Raw genomic sequence first — 20,135 nt, 5'->3', positions numbered from 1 at the left:
CGCGATAAAACCCGAAGAGATTTTGCGTAGTGCTCCTTTTAATTTTTCTTACAAATTGGCGGGACATACATGTTTTAGCCGACTCCGAACGGCATCTGCAAGGCAGATGAGTTTTCACTGAGAGGTTTTCATGCTTACCAAACAGGCGACTCCGTTAGAAAAATTTTCTTCTAATTGAAAAAACTTGTTTCTAAAATTTTGATGTTGCTTTGCCCCGGGGCGTGAACCCAGGATCTTCGGTGTGGCGGTTCTTATGGACATAAATTTGGCCTAGAAGGCGATGAAAATATATCCTTTTTATAATAATTCTTGACGTCAAATCAAGCTGAAAAAACTGATGAGGAAAGATCAAAAAAGGCTTTTAAAACATAACAGAGTAGACAAGCAATAAATTCAAAATTAAAATAGTCCAAAGCCTAGCGCGCTACAATATCAGGGTCAGAAAATAGCGTACCGCAGGAAGGCCTAAAATTTCTCAAACGACTGTTTCTGGTTACATGTTCACTTTCCAGCTTTAGGTTAGAAGGGCTGAAAGTCTTCTATGCACTCCTCAAGAATAGAAAAAAACTGTATTAAGCTTTATTCGAAACATCTACAGGTAGAGCAGTTGCCCACAGCTAAAAAGCAATCTTCGAAGGTTAAATACACAATACTGGTTTAGTTCAATCGCACCTTCGAGTGGACTTATTTTGTGTGTGTTCTTTTAGAGTTGAAAGTGTCAACGTGGGAAAGCAGTAGATTAATAATCTGTGGTGAAATGCGTCATATCCATCAAGCCGGATTCTATGATATGGAAAGGGTGGCTATGTTGGTGTAGCGTAGAAGAGCTACCTTAAAGGCATTACACCTATCCCCCCATTTACACGGTACTTGTTTTACACGATTTCGCTTTTACACGGTTCATAAATCAGCAAAATTTGAAAAACTCTGATGATTCACAAATCATTAAAAACCTTTTTGAGGCCCCTTGGCAACACTGATTGCAATATTGAGAGATTCCCCTTATTGTGAATATGTATGTACATAACCAAACGCAGAGTACATATGTAGTTCATGTGGAAGGAAAATCGTTTGATGAAAATTTGAACAAAAAGCCATAATTTTTACTATTACATATTGGGAGTTTTTTTGGCTTGAACTGGTAAGTTATCGATTGAATTATCTTTTCGTGAACCTTCATTAAGATGTTTTAGTTTTGTTTTATTTAAATAAATGACTGAATTGGGTAGTTTTTTCGCTTTACACGGTTTTTTTATAGGAAAACGAAAATTTCACTTTACACGGTTATGTCTGGAACCGATCTTCAGTGTAAATCGGGGGATAGTGTACAGTCAAAACTGATAAAACATAAAATTTTAGTAAGTTCTAAACCTTCTTCTTCTTTTTCTTAAAGTGATTAAATAATTATCGCATGGTGTGGGGAATTTTATCGATGTTGATGATTGCCGGATATTGATACTGAAAATAGCGAAATAAATTACTGGGCTGACCATCTCGATAACGATTTAATGTGACCACGTTGACCCTTACAGGTCATCCAACTATTGCTTTTGACTGGAACTTGGAAATGAGAGAGTTTCGCTTGCTTGGTAAACAATATTCGACACGCTGATGATACAGTTAGGTTGGAGAACTTATAAATTGCGCTGGCAACTCTTTTAAAGGGTTGCGCTAAACAAACCCTTGAATATCAGCTTAAAGGCTTGTTTTGGGCGCTAAGAGATCACAATATTTTATCAAACAACTATCGATTTTCTTAGGTAGACCGGTCTACTTATTCAGGTATTAGAAAGCTTGCAGTGATGGCACCACTTTCGTCAATTGTCCTAATAGTAACTGTCGCCGTTTCCTTATTTGATTCTTCTTGGTGATAACGCATATTTCTAGCTATTTTTTTGGAAATGGGATAAGGCTCCCGGCTAATTAACTATACCTAAGAAATTATTATAAACCCACAAACAAAAAGTTCCTAGAACCCTAGAATCACAAATAAATTTCTCTTTCTCTACTTTTGCAGCTATGGTCTCCTGGGAGCTTCAGGTTGTGGCAAAACGACACTGCTCTCATGTATTGTGGGTCGACGACGTTTGGATTCGGGTGAAATTTTTGTGCTCGGCGGCAAACCAGGTACACGTGGCTCTGGCGTACCCGGGAAACGTGTCGGTTATATGCCACAAGAGATTGCCTTATACGGCGAATTCTCTATACGTGAAACAATGATGTATTTCGGTTGGATTTTCGGTATGGAAACCAAAGAAATAGGCGAACGTTTACAGTTTCTACTCAATTTTCTTGATTTACCTTCGGAAAAGCGTTTGGTAAAGAATTTAAGTGGTGGTCAACAGAGACGTGTCTCCTTTGCAGTTGCGCTAATGCACGATCCAGAATTGCTGATTTTAGATGAACCCACTGTTGGTGTGGATCCATTGTTACGACAAAGTATTTGGAATCATTTGGTGCATATTACAAAAGCTGGACAAAAGACAGTCATCATAACCACACATTACATAGAGGAAGCGCGTCAAGCACATACGGTTCGTACCGAGTTAATTTATTTTGTTGACGTGAAATTGAATAATCAACTGATTTTCTACAATTTTAGATTGGTCTTATGCGCTCTGGACATTTGTTGGCTGAGGAGTCACCAAGTGTGTTGCTATCAATGTACAAATGTGCTAGTCTGGAAGAAGTTTTTCTGAAATTATCCCGTATGGAAAGTCAAAAAGGACAAATCCCCAATGTGAATTTTAGGTGAGTTGGATTTATTATATAGATTTTTTTAAGTTCTCTTGTATATGTCTTATATAACTGCAACCTAAGGCTCACTGCACACGAAGTGTATTGTTATAGACTCGTAGGAGATATGTTATTATGCTACGATTTCTCTACGTCTCAAAATCAGCACTCTAAACTCCCTCTACTAAAACCTAAATATTTCTTAGAAATTATGAATTAATTATTTTTAACATTATTCAACGCCGAACCGAAAACAAGCAGTAAGAAAAGCTGTGTGCATCCGCGGCAGGTATGCTTGCCGTAAGAGGCGACTAAAATGCCCAAAATATTCAAGGGTTTGGTGGGGCAACCCCTTAAAGATGTTTGTAGCGAAATTTACAACTTCTCCATACCAATTGTCAACCTCACCTATCCGTGGCTAATCATGTTTCTTTAGCAGCCAAGGCTCTGGCGACCCCAAGCTCTTCGTGGAACCTGCGGGTGTGGGGGCGGGATGGCCTAGAAGGTTCAATGTGGTCATGTTAAATCGTTCCCGAGATGGTCATGCTTGTACCTTAACGGTGATTATTACCGGATGTACCGGGTCTATATCCTACTAAAGACCATCAAAATCTAAAACACTTCCAAATTATCGCTACAACAACAGCAGCAAGTGACAATTACAATTGAGTGTAAATGAATAAAAGGGGCTAAGATGATATATTCAACCTCATTCTGCTAATGGTGCTCTGAACCTTACATTTCCGTTTATCGTATAGGTTTGCGCTTGCACAGCAGCAGTTCGTGATTGGGCTTGCTGAGATAAGACAAGAATCGGCTGTTATCGTTTAGATTACCGTTTTTCCTATCGTATTGTTAATCGTGCTACTAACAGACGAACGACGATCGTTTTGGACACGATAGCGTCAAAGATAATGAAGTTGATTATTCTATTATTTAACAATAACAGCTGATAGGTTGCAAATATCAATAAAAAATGGTTACTGAATACCGAAATCATTATAATTATCGGTACGCTATATACTATGGCGAAAGCGATTATTGTAAAAAAAGTTGGTGAGTTCCATTACCATTTTTTAACGACATTCGCCATTGCGACGATAACTATAACGATTTCGGTATTCATCAACAAGTTTTTAACGATATTCGTTAACTTATTATCAACTATTGTCGCTAAATACTAGAAGATTATTGTAATGTTGCTAGCGGCATTATCTTTCATGCAATCGAAAAACCGTAAGATAAAATTTTGACGAATAGCATCATTAAAATTTAAGGATCTTCACTACTGTTCTGAATCAAATCTTACGTCTAATACGCGCCTATGACGACACGCCCCGTGTGCATCGAGCTCAGCATGATAATTTACATTAATAAAATATTTAAGTAAACAATACACAGAAAAATACCAAATCAATAGCTTTTAAATATATGCACACAAGTAGTAATAATTTTAGAATTTTGTATAATCGCATATGTAAATGTCGCACATGTATTCGCATATATACATAAATACAGTATAACATCGAGATAACAAACATAGCCAGAGTTGAGCCAGAGTGAACCGTGAACTCCTGTGAAGTCGGCTTTCCCCTTCCGCAAGAAAAAATGTTTCGTAGTAGTTTCTGTGAAACTGAACCGAAGATTTGCGTTGAAATAAGGAAACCAAAACGGTTTACATGTGCTTCACATCTGACGAAACTAGAAGTATTAGTTTAAGACCCGGTAGGCATTTTTTCTGAGAAAAAATTATTTGGACGTGATGATATCGCCCGAATAAATCCATGAGGTGCTCTGAAGTACAGAGGCCTCAAGAGGTTTAAAGCTGCAATGCAATACCTTAACTATTCTCTCTAGACAATACATATTTGATAAGCCTTCTCACAATATGAAGACATAAAGATTTGTCGGCATACCCTCTCACGACCCAATATAATACGAAAATAAACCAGCCTTACTTCGAATAGTCAAAGTAGGTTTTGAATCCCAACCCAGTCATTTCTCAACACAAAAAATCTATAGCTTTCAATACATGTGCTTTCTCCGTGACCTACAAGCTTGGGGGTGCAATTGCTAGAACGAAATTCGCCAGTGAAACACTCACCACAGTTTAAGACTTTAAAAACGTTTAATGAGCAAATCCCTGGAATTACTGTATAAATGTATGTATTAGGGTGGTCTTAATAAATCTCACAGACGAATTTTTTCAGTTTAACCCGTTCAATCGGCAATAGTAAGAACGAAAATAGGTGTTGCACGGACACTCAAAAAATTAAGGCTGTCCATATTCTTGCGGAAATTTTCAATTAATAAGAAGTCCGAACGAATAGAAAAACGGCTAATATATTATTTTTCGTCTTCTTTTTGTTGTTGCAAAAAATTTAACAACAAAACTTCCACACGAATAAGAAAATAATTTTTTTATACGGAGCTTCCGAAAAAATTTTAAAATATACTAGTGTGGGTTACATATACAAATTTTTGTGTGGGTTTGACATGTTTATGGCTGTCGTACAGGGCTTCAACTTCATCATACCTTACGAAGATTCTATGTCGACTGTTGAATGGAACATCACCCTATCTTGGCTGCCGTTTCAAAAATGCTCTCTTTCAAAATTGCTTTGAAGCACGCCCTACTTCAGTTTTCTCTTAAAAAAAAAAAAAACTTATATCAAAATTTGTTTCAAAAATGTCCTGTCTGAAAATAAATTCAATACATTTTCACATTTGATAGGGCGTTTTTGTAAAATTTCCGAGATACGACATTTTTCAACCGAATTCGGAGGTGGGGCGTTTCTGAAACAAATCCTGAGGTAGGCATTTTAGAACTGGAAGCCGTGTAATATTCAACTCAGCAGGGTTTTTCAATTTGGTCGTTAAAACAAACTTCTGTTAACATTACGGACTCATTCAGTCTATGTGAATGAGTCCAACCTAACTCAGCAGTCAATATGTGTATTGATATGTGAATTTTGATCAGTGTCCGACACCTCATAAAGATTTTCGATTGGGACCAAAACTTATGTATGTATATGTCATAGTTTTGAAAGTGTGATACTGGAAAAGTGGTTTATTAGATTTACTGGGATCAACTTAATATGCATATGCACCTTACGTATAATACATACATAGTCTACACGTTATACATTTGTATTGTTGGAATTGTTTTTGTTTTTTATTAACAGCACACTCGTCCGCATGCAAAAAATTAATAAATATTTTTTTGTTTTTTTTTTGTTTTTTCTCTTATTTTTTATTCACATATTTTATGCATTTTTTACAACTCATCCTGTAATTGTGAATTTCGTACACGTCGCCAATCATCGCTGTTGTTGTTATTGTTCTCAACGTATTGATCGACATTAATTGGTTCAAACAACTGCGTATTTGCGACCAACACATACCTGCATACCTACTTACATATCTACACACCCTGTATTGTGACTCATCGCTCGGTCGCTCGGTTTTGTTGTTGTTGGTGATCATTACGTTCATGCCGGTTAATCTTTTTTGGTTATTGTTGCGTTGTGTTTTTAACTTTTTACTTGTTCATTAATTTTAACTAACAGTAATAATATTTCTTTACATGCTCTGGCATTCGGCAGCAAATTGGACACGCCTAGTTCGAGTCAAGATGGTGGTGTTGTTGGATTAAATTTCTATCAAAGCAAAGAAACGCTGATACCTGAAACAAATGGATCGGTCTTTACGGTTTGTTTTAATACAAAGTTTATTTCACAAACATTTTCTTTTCATCTTCTCATTTAATGAAGTTAAGTATCATTATCATGGACGTCGTTTGTTCGTAATAGCCTTTGAAACATCACAAATTTATTCAAGTTTTTCGAACAGAACTAATAAAGACACAATAAGGACTCCCGATAGAGTTTTAAAATTGGTTTTGAACATAAAACTTATAACTCTTAAAGAGATTAAGAAAACCAACGAATATAAAAATGTGCCCCCAAAATAAAAAATACCGAACTAATATGAAACTTTAAACCCCAAATTTCTCTTAAAAATTGAACTAAGCAGATTTTCTCTTTGTAAATAACATTTGAATGGTATGTTAGGTTGGGTTGAACTGGCCGTTCCGTATAGACCACACATAGACTAAAATTTTCCAAAGTGTTACCAGAAGATTTCTTTACGACTAAATTGAAAAGCTCTTTCAAAAACATGGGCCTATATTACAAAATACTTGAAGCTTTCTAGAACCTATTTTATTTGCTGCTTCTAGAGATGATACCTGGGAGTACAGGCGCTGGAGCCATTAAGAATGCATATTATGGTTGTACCGTCACCTCTTTTTAGTGAGAAGAGTACCTTTCTTATTATAATCTCTTAAGACCTGCACACGATTTTCAAAACTTTGCGGCCTCCCGCATTTTTCCACGCTTTTTCTGCTTGGTTGATCATCTGCAATTACTGGCTTCTTTTTAACTCATCCAATTTTATTTAGACGTCTACGATACAAGCCTCAAGGGCTATGCCCTGTTGCGACATCCTTACGTATCCCATTCATTTTTTCATTGCCATATATTCATATGGTTGGACATCCAGTATAATCAAAAATGTCTCCCTTTTCTTAAGAAGTTAGAAATAAGTCCGTATAACCCCCTCATAGTCGAAGCGGTTGGAAGCGGTTTACTCGAATTATCCGGCATCATCTTGGTCATGAAGCACCACAATCAGAGACTGCCTAGCCACATGACTCATCCGTTCGAGAATATACTCAATGTTTTACTCCCTGCAACATCTCCGCGATGGTCGAAATTTTAATGTTAGATACCCATGTCGTGCAGCTAGTCTGTGCATGCATCTTAAAAGCAGGCTTTGCGTCTTGAGCCGACCGCTGCCCTTTGATTTGCTCAATGCTTTTTTCTTCTAATACCGGTATCAGTACCGAACAAAGCTCTTGCCAGCGACCGAGCATCTAGAGCATCACGGCACCATGCCAAGCGCTTATTCTCACGGTCTGTTGAGTCGATTACGACTTGTAAGCGCTAGAAAGTCATTCGCGCTGCACGGTACCGTAGCTGTATCTTTTATGGTAGTCGTCAATTTTTTGGATAATGCATATACCAAGCTAACAAAGAAGAAGAAGAAAAATTGTCTTCGTGACAATCCTAGATCAGATATGAATACAGGTTGCTCCGTCAGTGCAGGCTGTCGTTGACACTGATTTTGTTTTTTCATAAATTCTAATCAAAGATATATCTTTAAAGCAGAGGTACCCCAAGAGCTTTGGCAGCGCTTTGGAAAGCTGTTCGGCCTTCACCTGTGACTTCGATTCAGAAAAGCAAGCTTTCTTTTACCGTTCTTCTACATACTGATGATATGAGTAAATTCATACTTCGCGCCCGCTCACTGAGTCCTGCGACGCAGACCCTTTCTATACCCAGTACTTTTGCTTCAAAAGTACTAGCCGAGTCAGGATGAAGGACTGAAAAGAGAACCAGCGCAGTCCGTTTTGGATACGTCGGTGAAGAGCGATGCTTCCCTCTCTTTTCCAGCCATGCCTCCCCTACAAGGAAAATATTTGAAAATTGTGAAAAGAAGCTTACAAGTCTCAACCGTGGGTGAAATCCTTAGAGGTGCGAACTCCCGGGCCCGAAGCATATCCAAACTAGATCCATCGGTGCTGTTGGGATGAAGAGAGAATATAACCTTTAAAGCACTTAAGATGTCATGGAAAACAAACTCGTTTCTTCTATGACTCTACAATGATTCGAAATGCTGATATGCCGTAAGCTCCGAATGTCCAATCCCGTTTATTTAAATATTTTACACCGTTTGGTAGAGCCGGGCGTCGGGTATGGTATGATGTACATACTCGTCTACCATATCGAAGAAGGTTCACATGACGTGGCGTTCAAGATTAAAACACTGCAAGCCTTTCGAGTATATATTTTTCATGAAAAACATCTCAGGAAAATCGCATATCCGAATGTAGATATGAAAACTGTGGTGGCACCTTCCAAACATTTTAATGAGAATTGACGATCATGCTGCTGTCCCAGCGCAAGCCGAGGTTCTGCTGGCGTTGTGAATCTTAATTAAGAGTCGTGGTCAGAGTCTTTAAGAGTTTTACACAGCCGCGTTTGCGTGATAAATAAATAATATAAATAAATAAATAAAATAAATGAAATCTCTAGGGCCAAGATAAACCAAACTAAAGTCGTTAAAATCATAATAAATTTCATGTCATTTCCTTTCCTGAAAATTGCAACGAAACAAAATCGAAACCATTATTTTTACATACACACAGCTGAATCAAGAGCCCTACTCTACCCTACCGCCACCCACTAAACGAAACAATCCCAACGATGAAGAAAGCTGTCAGGATTGTTGTTCGAATATTTGTCAGGTGAGTCAGGAGCAAGTACTCTACATAATTGTTATAGAAATTTAAACAAAAACAATTTTATAAAAAACCTGCTTAGATTACATCTAAAGGCAAAATGAAAGCATTGCTCGTCAAAAACTTTCTGCGTATGTGGCGCAACGTGGGCGTTATGTTATTTATCTTTGCTTTGCCTGTGATGCAGGTGATACTCTTCTGTCTGGCAATTGGACGTGATCCGACTGGTTTGAATTTGGCGATCGTTAATAATGAAATGAATGATACAGTGAGTCATATTATTGCATCACTCGCATCAACAACAAATTTCATTCAAATAACGTAATCGTTCTTTTGTGTCCTCCAGGATACCTGCTATTGGGAAGATTCTTGCCATTTCACGCATTTGGGTTGTCGCTATTTGAGTCATTTATACGACACAATGGAAAAAACATACTATACGGAACTGGATGATGCCAAAAATGCTGTAAAGGTGGGGAAGGCTTGGGGCGTAATTTATATAACGGAAAATTTTACTGATGCTTTTGTGGCGCGTGCAGCATTAGGTATGACTTAATACTTAATTCAGCCTATCAATATTCTTTACTTAACTTTCTTATTCCACTTCTGAAATGTTTAAGGACGTGATGCTGATGAAGAGACCATTGATCAATCCGAAATTAAAGTTTGGTTGGATATGTCAAATCAACAAATTGGTGTTATGTTGAACCGTGACATACAACTGGCATATCGTGATTTTGCAATGACACTGCTGGAACAATGTGGCAGTAATCCCAAGCTCGGTGATGTACCAATACAATTTAAACAGCCTATTTATGGTACAATGAATCCATCATTCACAGACTTTGTTGCGCCTGGTGTAATATTGACGTAAGTTGAGGGTATTTTAAAATTTTATTGAGTTTTAATACTCAATCAACCGTTTTTTTTTTTCTTATTATTATTTTACTTCTTTGTTCTTTTTAATTTAAATCCTTAGCATCGTTTTCTTTTTGGCTGTTGCTTTGACGTCATCTGCTTTAATCATCGAACGTACGGAGGTGAGTGTTGCCTTATCAGTAAGTGTTTTTACGTGTTTGAGAAACAAATTACAATGTGCTATCGCATGTACTAGCTATTCCAATCCCAAAGTTTTATGCTTTTTTATGGCCCAAAATTCCCGGGGTGGTTTATCTTGGAATAGGAAAGAAAGGAAAGCTAGCTTCATTTCCTTTTATTCTGAAATTGCACCTTAACTTATAAAACAAAATAAAATCGATTCAAACCCATGATCTTAAAAAATAAAACGGAGAAAAGCAAAATTAAATAAAAATAAATAAAAAATAAGGGATAAATTGTTTAATATAGACTATTTTACTTTAGGTTTTTTATTTTTATATAGTATTCTTTGGTTTTTGATTATTTTATCCTGTTTTTTTTCGAATTTTATTTTTTTATTTATTTATTTTTATTCTAAATTATTGGTCCTTATTTTATTTTTAACACATTTTATTTCCTTATTTTTGTTTATTTTATTATATTTTTCTTGATTTATTTTATTTCAATATATTTTATTTCATTTTTTTTAATTTTTTTTTATTTTATTTTATTTTACTTTATTTTTTTTTTTTTTTTTTGTATTTAAATTAAGTTTTTTTATTTCATTTTATCTTATTTTCTTTTAATTTATTTATTTTATTTTTTACTTCATTTTTTCTTTCTATTTTATTTTTTTATTTTATTTCATTTAATTTTAATTCATTTTATACTATTTTATTTTAGTTCTTATTTTTTTTTTTTTTTTATTTGAGTTTTATATGCTAATATACGAACGTTTTTACATAATATCTGAGATACGTCCAAACAAAAGTACTTACTTACGCTTTTTTAATTATTTAGGGTTTACTCGATCGCTCATGGGTCGCTGGTGTTACACCTTTCGAGATATTGTTCTCACATGTCATCACTCAATTCGTCGTTATGTGTGGCCAAACAACGCTTGTACTCATTTTCATGTTGGTGGTCTTTGGTGTTACAAATAACGGCGATCTTTTCTGGGTTATCATTATAACACTATTACAAGGTCTTTGTGGTATGTGTTTTGGCTTCCTCATCTCATCGGTTTGTGAGCTAGAACGTAATGCTATACAATTGGCATTGGGTTCATTCTATCCAACGCTGTTGCTCTCCGGTGTTATTTGGCCCATTGAAGGAATGCCGATTGTGTTGCGGTGAGCTAAGAAAGAGAGAGGAAGAAAGAGCGAAATAAATTGAATTTAAATATGATCTATATTTCTTTACCATTCCAGATATATATCACTTTGCCTGCCGCTAACACTCGCTACCACTTCACTCCGTTCAATTTTGACGCGTGGCTGGGTCATTACGGAAAAGGCTGTATATTCCGGATTTCTAACTACATTGGCGTGGATCTTTGGTTTTCTGATACTGACGCTTCTAGTGCTGCGCGCGAAACGTGGATAATGTACGGTACCGGCTTCAAGCACCAAATGGGGGAAACACAAATTTTATTTAAATATATTTTTTTTGTATTTACGATACTAGTAATTATATACAAATTGATTGAAAAAAGCACAGCAACAAATTGTGGGTTGCCGAAAAATCCAATTGTACATACATACAGATTCAGTAAATACAGATCGGCTTAAAGATCATAAGTAAACATTTGATCTAGCTCAAAATGTGCATCTATCGATCAAAAATTTAGTTGAGTTATTGTAGGTTTAGCAAGTGTGAATATGAAAGAAGTGAAGAACGAAAAAAATTTAAGGTGTCTTGTCCTAAATTTTAGCATTATTATACATTAAGTACTTATATTATTTAGTTTATTTTAAACACAAACACAAAAAGACATGCTATACGCAACTTCATTCAAATACTTACATAATGCTTAACTTATTAACTTGTTTATCTCTTACTCTCTCTCTCCCTCATTCCTATATAACACTCGGTAGGGCTGATCACATTCAACACGGTGTCTACAGATCACAACCACAATAAAGCAAAGCTTGACGACAACCGTAGCCACTTTCGAGAGAAAAAAAAACTATTTTAAATATTAATCTAGGCAAAAGGCTCCCACATACCAAATTTCAAGCTAACCGGTCCCTGTTCCACTTCGGGGAAAAACTACAATCAAAATTCTTATGGCGATAATAATAGCGCATATAGCGGCGCGGTTGATCAAATAGGCAAAAAAGCGTAGGGCAGTGTAATACCACAAATCACCTACCCATATTGCGCATTCACGAGTTCAAAATTGCTTCGTTCTGCGCATCTACGTCTTAGCTGACTCTTGAGCGAATAAAAAAAAAGAGCGAGAAAAAAGAGCTAAAGGTAAAGAGTCAATTCATACGTCATAAATATGTTTACATGCGCAATGCGCAATCTTCTTATATGACTTGTGGTGTAATGCCGCTAAGTGTAGCCTGGCCCATGGCGGAACCAGGAACAGGTGACGGCCGGAGATCAGCTAATTGGTACTTTTTTTACTATTATTTTACACTACAACTTTTCTGTCAAGCAAAGCATAAGAAGAAGAATTTGACAAATGCTTTGGCTAAGGGTGCTGTCACGCTTTGCGAGTTAAATTGTTTTAATTGCCAAGTATGTAATGCCTTTATATTTACAAACTGAACATCTTGCGTGATTGTGGCTATATTACTGTCACTCATAAGATTGAGTTGAAAGCATCTATATTAAAACCTTCATTGTGGCTAGACCATAAGCAAGTGTCAAGTGAGACAACAATATAATTGAGCCATGATTTTGACGCACCATAAATCACGTACCCAGATTGCGCATTCACGAGCTCAAAATTGCTGCGTTCTGCGCATATACGTCACACTTGATTGCTTGAGCGAATGAAAAAAGAGAGAAAAAACAAGAGCTAAAGGAAAATGACGTAAAAATTGCCATAAAAAACAGCCGATTTAATGTTTACATGCGCAATACGCAATCTTCTATTGTGTGATTTGTGTTGACGCACAAATCACCTACCCAGATCGCGCATTCACGAGTTCAAAATTGCTTCGGTCTTCGCATCTACTTAATAGTTGACTCTTAAGCAAATAAAAAAAAGAGCGAGAAAAAAATAGCTAAAGGAAAAGCGTTAATTCTTACGTCATAAAAAACAGCTGATCTAATGTTTACACGCGCAATCCTCTTGTGTGATTTGTAGTTTTGACGTACCTTTTCAAAGCATATTCCGCGGGTTCCTATGGACAATCATCCATATCCAGATATAGGTATAGCATGCCAATGCAATCGATTTGTTGTTGCATATGAATTAGAAATTTTTATCAGGATCTGTACCATTGTACATTGGAAGATTTGTTTTTTTTTTTTTTGTGCTAATTTTTATTTTTAATTTAATTTAGTTACAATTTAGGGTTTTTATTTAAGGTTAAGGTTGGATTTACCGTTTATTTTTTTATTTTTTGTAATTTAAGTAAAATATTTTATGTATAATAGTTTCCTTTGAAAATAATTGTGTATGCAGTTACTGAAATTAGCTTAAACCTATGGTTGTTAAATATCCAATAACAAGAACAAAGTTAAATAAATAAGAATATATGTATGGGACAACGAATAAAATGATATGTAAATATGTAACTAATTTTATGTATTTTTCTTCCCCCCACCTCACTTTTTCACTCTCTACAATGCGCTGCAAATGAATCCAATCAAAATTAAATAGATATAATTTCCTTAATTGACCTAAACTTGTTTATCTCTACGCAGGGATTTCCTAATCGAAAACGATTTTCGAGCTAAATTAATTTGTTTCAGAATTTACTAACATTACATAATACGAATGTACTGTGATTAGTTCACCACCCTAATTTCACCTTTTAAAACAGTTACAGCCTACCTTAATGGGATTTTTATTTCATTGTCGCTAAAACTACTTACATATGAGTAATTCAAGTCGTACCTTTAGGTCGTAACTACTTCTGTACAATAAATAAAATACATATTTACATGCATACTTAATTAAGTAAATTTTCCGGTGCCTACTTGAATACATATGTATGTACATAATTTTTTAAGACTTATTATGTTATGTACATGTAGGTATGTACCTAAATAGAAACGTACGTGTGTATGTGACAGTCAAATAAAATAAATTTAAATAAAAATTAGGAATGCATACTTGTTTTTATTTAGCACCAATTAAGCCAAGTTCTCAGTGTGCTTCATTGCTAGGCAGCGATCGGTATTATGAACACGACACTCCAACACTTGCCCTGACCATGTGAGAATGGTCAATACCCCGGCGAAAAAACAACAAAGCTACTGAAAAAGGAGTTCCCGCAAACTGTGCTTATTAACATGGACTCGACCCGCTAATTTTCGAATACATATATGGTTTCCTACAGCGTATTATGCGAAAGACTTACAGTCAACAAACTGATTGAAGCATTCCACATGTCCATTCATCCCTGCTCGGCCTGTAATACCATACTTTTTTCCAATTTTTCAAACATTTTTGTACTAAATTGAATTTATTAATGCGTTTTTCTTTTGTCCCTTTAGTTTTTAAAAGTTGATCAAAAGAAAACCAAATCATCGCCGCTTATAAACTTTGTTTATACGAAAAAGTTTAAAAAATCTTATAACAGTAACTTGTAGACACTTGTACTTGTTTTAAAACAGAACCAAAAAGTTTAAACCAACTGCTGAAATTATAAAAATAAAAATTTAGTTTGGGAAAAGTGTTGCAAGTCACAGATTTTTTTTTTAATTGCTTGTGTATACTTCTCTGGCTTAAAACTTATACCAAGCTGTGCGCATTAATTTTCAAGAAACCGGTATAATATTAATTGGCAATAAAAATATGCAATTTATTTCCGTAGAGGTCTTAGCCGAGCCTCCCTTTGTAATTTTTCTTACAAATTGGCGGGACGGGATCTACATGTTTTATGATGACCACGAACGGCAGCTGCAAGACGAATTAATTTTCACTGAGAAGATTTTCATTGCAGAAATGCACTTGGAGTATTTGCAAAGCCACCACAATGGAGCGACCCCGGTTAGGAAAACTCTTTTCTAATTAAAAAGACTGATTCTTTGCCCGTGAAGTGAGCAGTGGTCATGTATGTACATATCTTGTCCAAAAAAGTTTCACAATTAAACTCAAACTCTAAATAGTGCGTTTACCTCCACAAGGCAAAAATTGTAACATTGTCCCAGGGGTATGGACCTATTGAATCTGGGCCAAATATTCTCGCTCCAATCGCACGAGTGTCTCGTATATGATTCTGAAGGAAACTGTACCTTTGAGACCTCTTAGGTTGCTTTGCCTTCAAGCTTTAACTCAGTCCTCTTTTCAAGCCAGATGTCGTCTCAGATGTCAAACCAGATTTCCTCTGCCTATGCTCTCTTTTCTCGCTTTGTATATTTTGTTGGCCGCACTCCCATGGTAGTTGTTGGACAGGTACGCATGTATCCCGTGATGAACACGCATGTTAGCATTCGATGCTAGTGTGTGCTTTCTTAACGATGTGTATGACCGCCCAGGACACTCAATCAACAGCTCCATAAATTATTGTAGTTTTGCCCATCATCGTGCTCATCTATCTTAGCATCTTTGAGATACCTCAAGATTTACCAGAGGGGTGTGCAACCTATTTCTCTTCTAGCTCTTGAAGTTTTGAAGCAGGTAATCAGAAGAGGCAATTGATATGCCCGTTACGTATCGAGCAGCCCAAAGTACAACGGCCTCTGCCTCGGGAAATTACAGACTTAGGTATAAAAACCACTTCGGCTCATATCCGTACCGTTGAAACGTATGCCCGCAATGGGCTGTCAAGTCAGCTATGGTATATGTTTCCCTCTATGCTGTGGAGATGCTCTCACATACTTCTGTTTTGCGCTCTAAGCAGCTTTAGTAAACAATCGGTAGTCCAGTCAACGCTCGTGGGTGGAAATGTTCTGATGGTGTGCGTGGGCTTTTCTAGCGTAGGACTCGCTTGACTTCGAAAGTTTGTACGAGCTTGGATAGCCAAGTCGCAGTATTTTTACTCCGTAATACAAAAGGAGAATGCCTGGCATGAAATACACTACACAGAAGTAAAACGGATTTTCCAAATTTTCAGTCACTTCAGTCACAATCAAGACTGTACGAATTTTGTTATTAAGGATTTTAAATTGCAAAATGTCTGCAATAAAGTTTGCATGACCTTTATTTTACATTACCTAACTAAATTTTGAAACCCCAAGTTTGCCAACTTTAGAGAATAGAAGAACATTACTCGGGGTAATGTTCCTTCATAAACTGATTATTGGTGAGATAGACTCCACTGACCTTGTAAGCAGACTGAATTTTTCCGTTCCTGCGAGAACTACAAGACACTATGTACTCTTTCATTGTTATGCATTTACGATGGAAGCAGTAAGGAAGGCGGTCGGCATGATGTGTTGGTGCACAGTGGCTAGTCATTGTCGGCTGGGGCGGGTCCTTGCCAACCTTACTGTTCCTGCGCCATAAACAGAAAAAGTCATATCATGCCTATCAAACTAGCAGCTGTCAAGTTCAAAAAAAACCGACAGAAGCGCAGAGACCGACTCAAAACGCTTATAATTCAAATTAAAACGACATCCGGTCGAACCGGATGCCACGGACAGACCGTTAACATTCAAAACTTTAAATTCAAATTCAAAAAGAAGAAACTCAAAAAAAAAATGTAACGCAAAAGGAGACAAAGCTAACCTGACCGGTTACTAACTGATAAAATTTTAAAATCGAAAAAAACGCTGAAAATAAAATTTAAAAAAAGCTGAAAAGAGAAAATAAACAAAAAGGGCCGAATATACATGGGGGCGCCGCGGGTGGTGTTGCGACGACCGGTGCTTATGTCCCACCCTCAGAAACCATGGCCACCGACGCACCTAAAATTTCGGTGGCCCCTTACCTGGTAACCCTACGTGCCTTCTAAATGAGCCAGAACACCAGCATTCCCATTTTATTTACAAAGTTTATTCAAATTTCATTATTATTAACGTATGTATGCTACAAAAAAAAATTTTACGGTAGTACAGGTTTCTTAACCAGGGCTACCGCCTAGGCTCCAAAGCCAAAACAAGGCTGCTTATAGCATCGTCCCAAGACAACTTCAGAACAGAAAAAAAATGTTGAACTACGAGCAGCTATTTACGCCATGAAAATCTATGTAAGTGCGTGTAGCATATAAAGGGAGAGAAAAAAAAATTATCCAACAGTTTGCCACTTTATTGGGCCGAAATTGAAAACGAAATCTAATATGAATATTTAAGTCTGGCTAAGTTTGTCCTGTTGGGGTTCCTTTCTTTTCTCTTACTTTTGCTCGTAATATTTCAAGCTATACCTATATTTATGTCACCCCCTTTTTTTTGATAAGGGTTATAAACGCTTGGTGTGAGAAAAAAAAAATGTAATTAAATGTGCTTATGGATAGTAAATATACCAAATACAAAGTAAAAATTTGGTTTAATGCCCTTTTTTTGTTATTCACAAAACATATTTTAGGGCTATAAAGTTTGGATACAAATTCCGATAATTGGGGCCCCCTCACAAAATTATTATGTTGTTGTAGTAGAACTTATTTTGAGTTTAACAAAATATCAAATTGGTATAACGCATAGTATAATGACACTAATATGTAATATGTACTAAGAAAATTTGTTATAAAAGCAATTAAGATTAAATTTGGGGTAAATCATACTCCGAAGAAATCGTTTCACATATTCAAGTAAAACGTAAATTTTTAAATTCATAGTAAGTCGTACTCATCAACGAAATCGTTTTACATATTCGAGTAAAACGTAAACTTTTAAATTTATAGTAAATTTAACGGAATCGTTTTACATGCTCAGGTAAAACGTGAACTTTTAAATTTATAGTAAAATTAACGAAATCGTTTTACATGTTCAAGATGTTGTTGTTGTTGTTGTTGTAGCGATACGGTTGCTCCCCGAAGGTTTAGGGAGTGATCGATGTGATGGTCCTTTGCCGTTTACAGATCCGGTACGCTCCGGTAACACAGCATCATTAAGGTGCTGGCCCGACCATCTCGGGAACGATTTATATGGCCACATTAAACCTTCAGGCCAATCCGGTATTTTAGTCGCCTCTTACGACAGGCATACCTACCGCGGGTATATTCTAACCCCCTGACCCGCTGGGTTACATGTTCAAGTAAAACTTAACTGTTTTGCATTTACCAGTCAGTGGTGGTCTTGTTTTTTTTTTTTTTTTTCTTGCTTCTAAGTTAATTAAACCTCTTTAATTTAACTTTACGTTACGTCTACTTTTTTAACTTTACTACAAGTGGATGCTGCTTGCTCTCTTTAACTTAGGTATATGCATGTATGTATATATTACATGTTAAGATTCTATACTAGGGTTGTAGCCTTAAATTTGAATATGTCTGTATATTAATAGTATGTGCTGTTGCAGAGTCATAAAAAAAATGAAAGAACAAGGTTGAGGCTACAAATACGTATATTTAGTCAGTATCGGAACGAACTCACCGCTTTAACCGCTGATATTCGTTGTCGTAATCGGGATGGCCGCAGGCCTAGGTTCGCTGCCCTGCGGTTGTTGTTGTAGCTGGTATTGTTATGCTGGTATCGTTGTAGCCTGAATGGTCGTGGCTGATAAGGTTGCGGCTAGTATTGTTGTAGCCGGTATGGTCGTAGCTGATAATGTTGCGGCTAGTATTGTTGTAGCCGGTATGATCGTAGCTGATAAGGTTGCGGCTACTATTGTTGTCGGTGGTACCGCCTGCTATTGGTGCTAACATTAGTGGCCGCAGGCCTATGGTCGCGGCCCCGCTACGTGCGTTGTAACTGGTGGTGGCGGTACGTCTGGTGGTTGTTGCGCCCGTGGCTGGCGCTAATGAAGGGGTTGGGGGAGGTACTACCGATGGTGACGCCCGTGGTAATAGTAGGCGCCGTTGGCGCTTTGGTCCGAGGTAACCGAATGACCCGGGTGGCGATAAAGCTTCGTGCTGGCCTTTACGAGCCGGATGACTTGGCCATTTTGACGTTAGTTGTAGTACGCGGCAGCGTACTGCTAGCCCTGGAGGCGGAGGTGGTGTCGGACACTTTTCCGCAGGTGGTAGTGTTCTTCGTAAACGTAGAGGAAGGGGTTTATCTCACTAGGTGTGACTATGAACGCCGACCTACTTCAACTGGATCTTGGGTCAATACAACACAACCGGTGTAAGGTTTATTACCACCCAAAATTAGACGCGTAGAAGCGAGGTTTGTCGGAATGAATGGTTTCGGTACTTTGCGCTATCGACTCCTTCCTAGTTTCTGGGCATTTACCTGTTTACGCGCACAGCCGGCGAGGGTGTTTTGTGATTAGTTAAGTATCGTTGGGGAGGCGCAGTTGAAGTGAGCAATAAAGTTACTGAAGCAGTATATTAACTGAGCTTGACGCCTTTGCTGTTGAAGTTGTGTCCCTAGGTGTTATATGATCCCTTATATATAATTGCAGGGCCGCCACAAATTTTGCTCAAGCAATTTACCAACCTTCCTCCTTTTTTTCTTGCCGGAAACTCATGGCAATTTTCGCTAGTGATCGCCGAATTTTTCTTTTCTTTGTTTCGATACTTTTGTATCGCAACTTTCGCCCCATCCCCAGTCACTAGGTGTGTTCGCACGAAAACGCTCCCAAGTGGACCGTAACCGTAGACCATAACAACAGACCGTAACATCATTTACCCATTCTACGGCGTAATTTTGCCAAATATAGCCCTCTTCGCAATTGGTGCTCGCGCTATAACGAACTGTACAACTGCATTAGGTTTGAGTATTCGATTGCTGCTATCCGTAAGGAAATACTCTCACGTCTGGCATGATATTTTTAAAGATTTTTAAATAAGATGTCAATTTCATTTCAATATTAATTTTAAATAATCTTTATTTTTGATTTGATTTATGTATTAATTAAAATTTAACTTAATTAATTTGATTATTTATTATTTAAGTTTTTACTTTAAATTTTGTTTTTTACGCTTATGTTTTCTTTCCTTGTTATATGTAT

General features: G+C 36.9%; 1 protein-coding gene across 4 annotated transcripts in view; it reads left to right on the top strand.

The window, feature by feature from the left end:
* The window catches only part of snu (snustorr), a 212,320-nt gene extending 198,072 nt beyond the window's left edge, over window positions 1-14,248 (top strand). For 3 of the 4 annotated variants that reach the window (XM_067762749.1, XM_067762752.1, XM_067762751.1), the window contains 10 exons: window positions 2,018-2,534; window positions 2,603-2,751; window positions 6,306-6,447; window positions 9,008-9,106; window positions 9,183-9,368; window positions 9,447-9,645; window positions 9,721-9,970; window positions 10,080-10,140; window positions 10,979-11,310; window positions 11,389-14,248. In XM_067762749.1, the coding sequence (XP_067618850.1) occupies window positions 2,018-2,534; window positions 2,603-2,751; window positions 6,306-6,447; window positions 9,008-9,106; window positions 9,183-9,368; window positions 9,447-9,645; window positions 9,721-9,970; window positions 10,080-10,140; window positions 10,979-11,310; window positions 11,389-11,563 (2,110 nt within the window). In that variant the 3' untranslated portion in view covers window positions 11,564-14,248. The remainder of the gene's footprint in view (window positions 1-2,017; window positions 2,535-2,602; window positions 2,752-6,305; window positions 6,448-9,007; window positions 9,107-9,182; window positions 9,369-9,446; window positions 9,646-9,720; window positions 9,971-10,079; window positions 10,141-10,978; window positions 11,311-11,388) is intronic. The other variant, XM_067762750.1, reaches the window with a different exon arrangement.
* Window positions 14,249-20,135: the final 5,887 nt, after the last annotated feature.

This window comes from Eurosta solidaginis, chromosome 1 (genome assembly GCF_040869045.1).
Source record: "Eurosta solidaginis isolate ZX-2024a chromosome 1, ASM4086904v1, whole genome shotgun sequence".
Classification (NCBI taxonomy): Eukaryota; Metazoa; Arthropoda; class Insecta; order Diptera; family Tephritidae; genus Eurosta; species Eurosta solidaginis.
The sequence above is the reverse complement of the archived record's forward strand: the minus strand, read 5'-3'. Positions and strand labels throughout refer to the sequence as shown.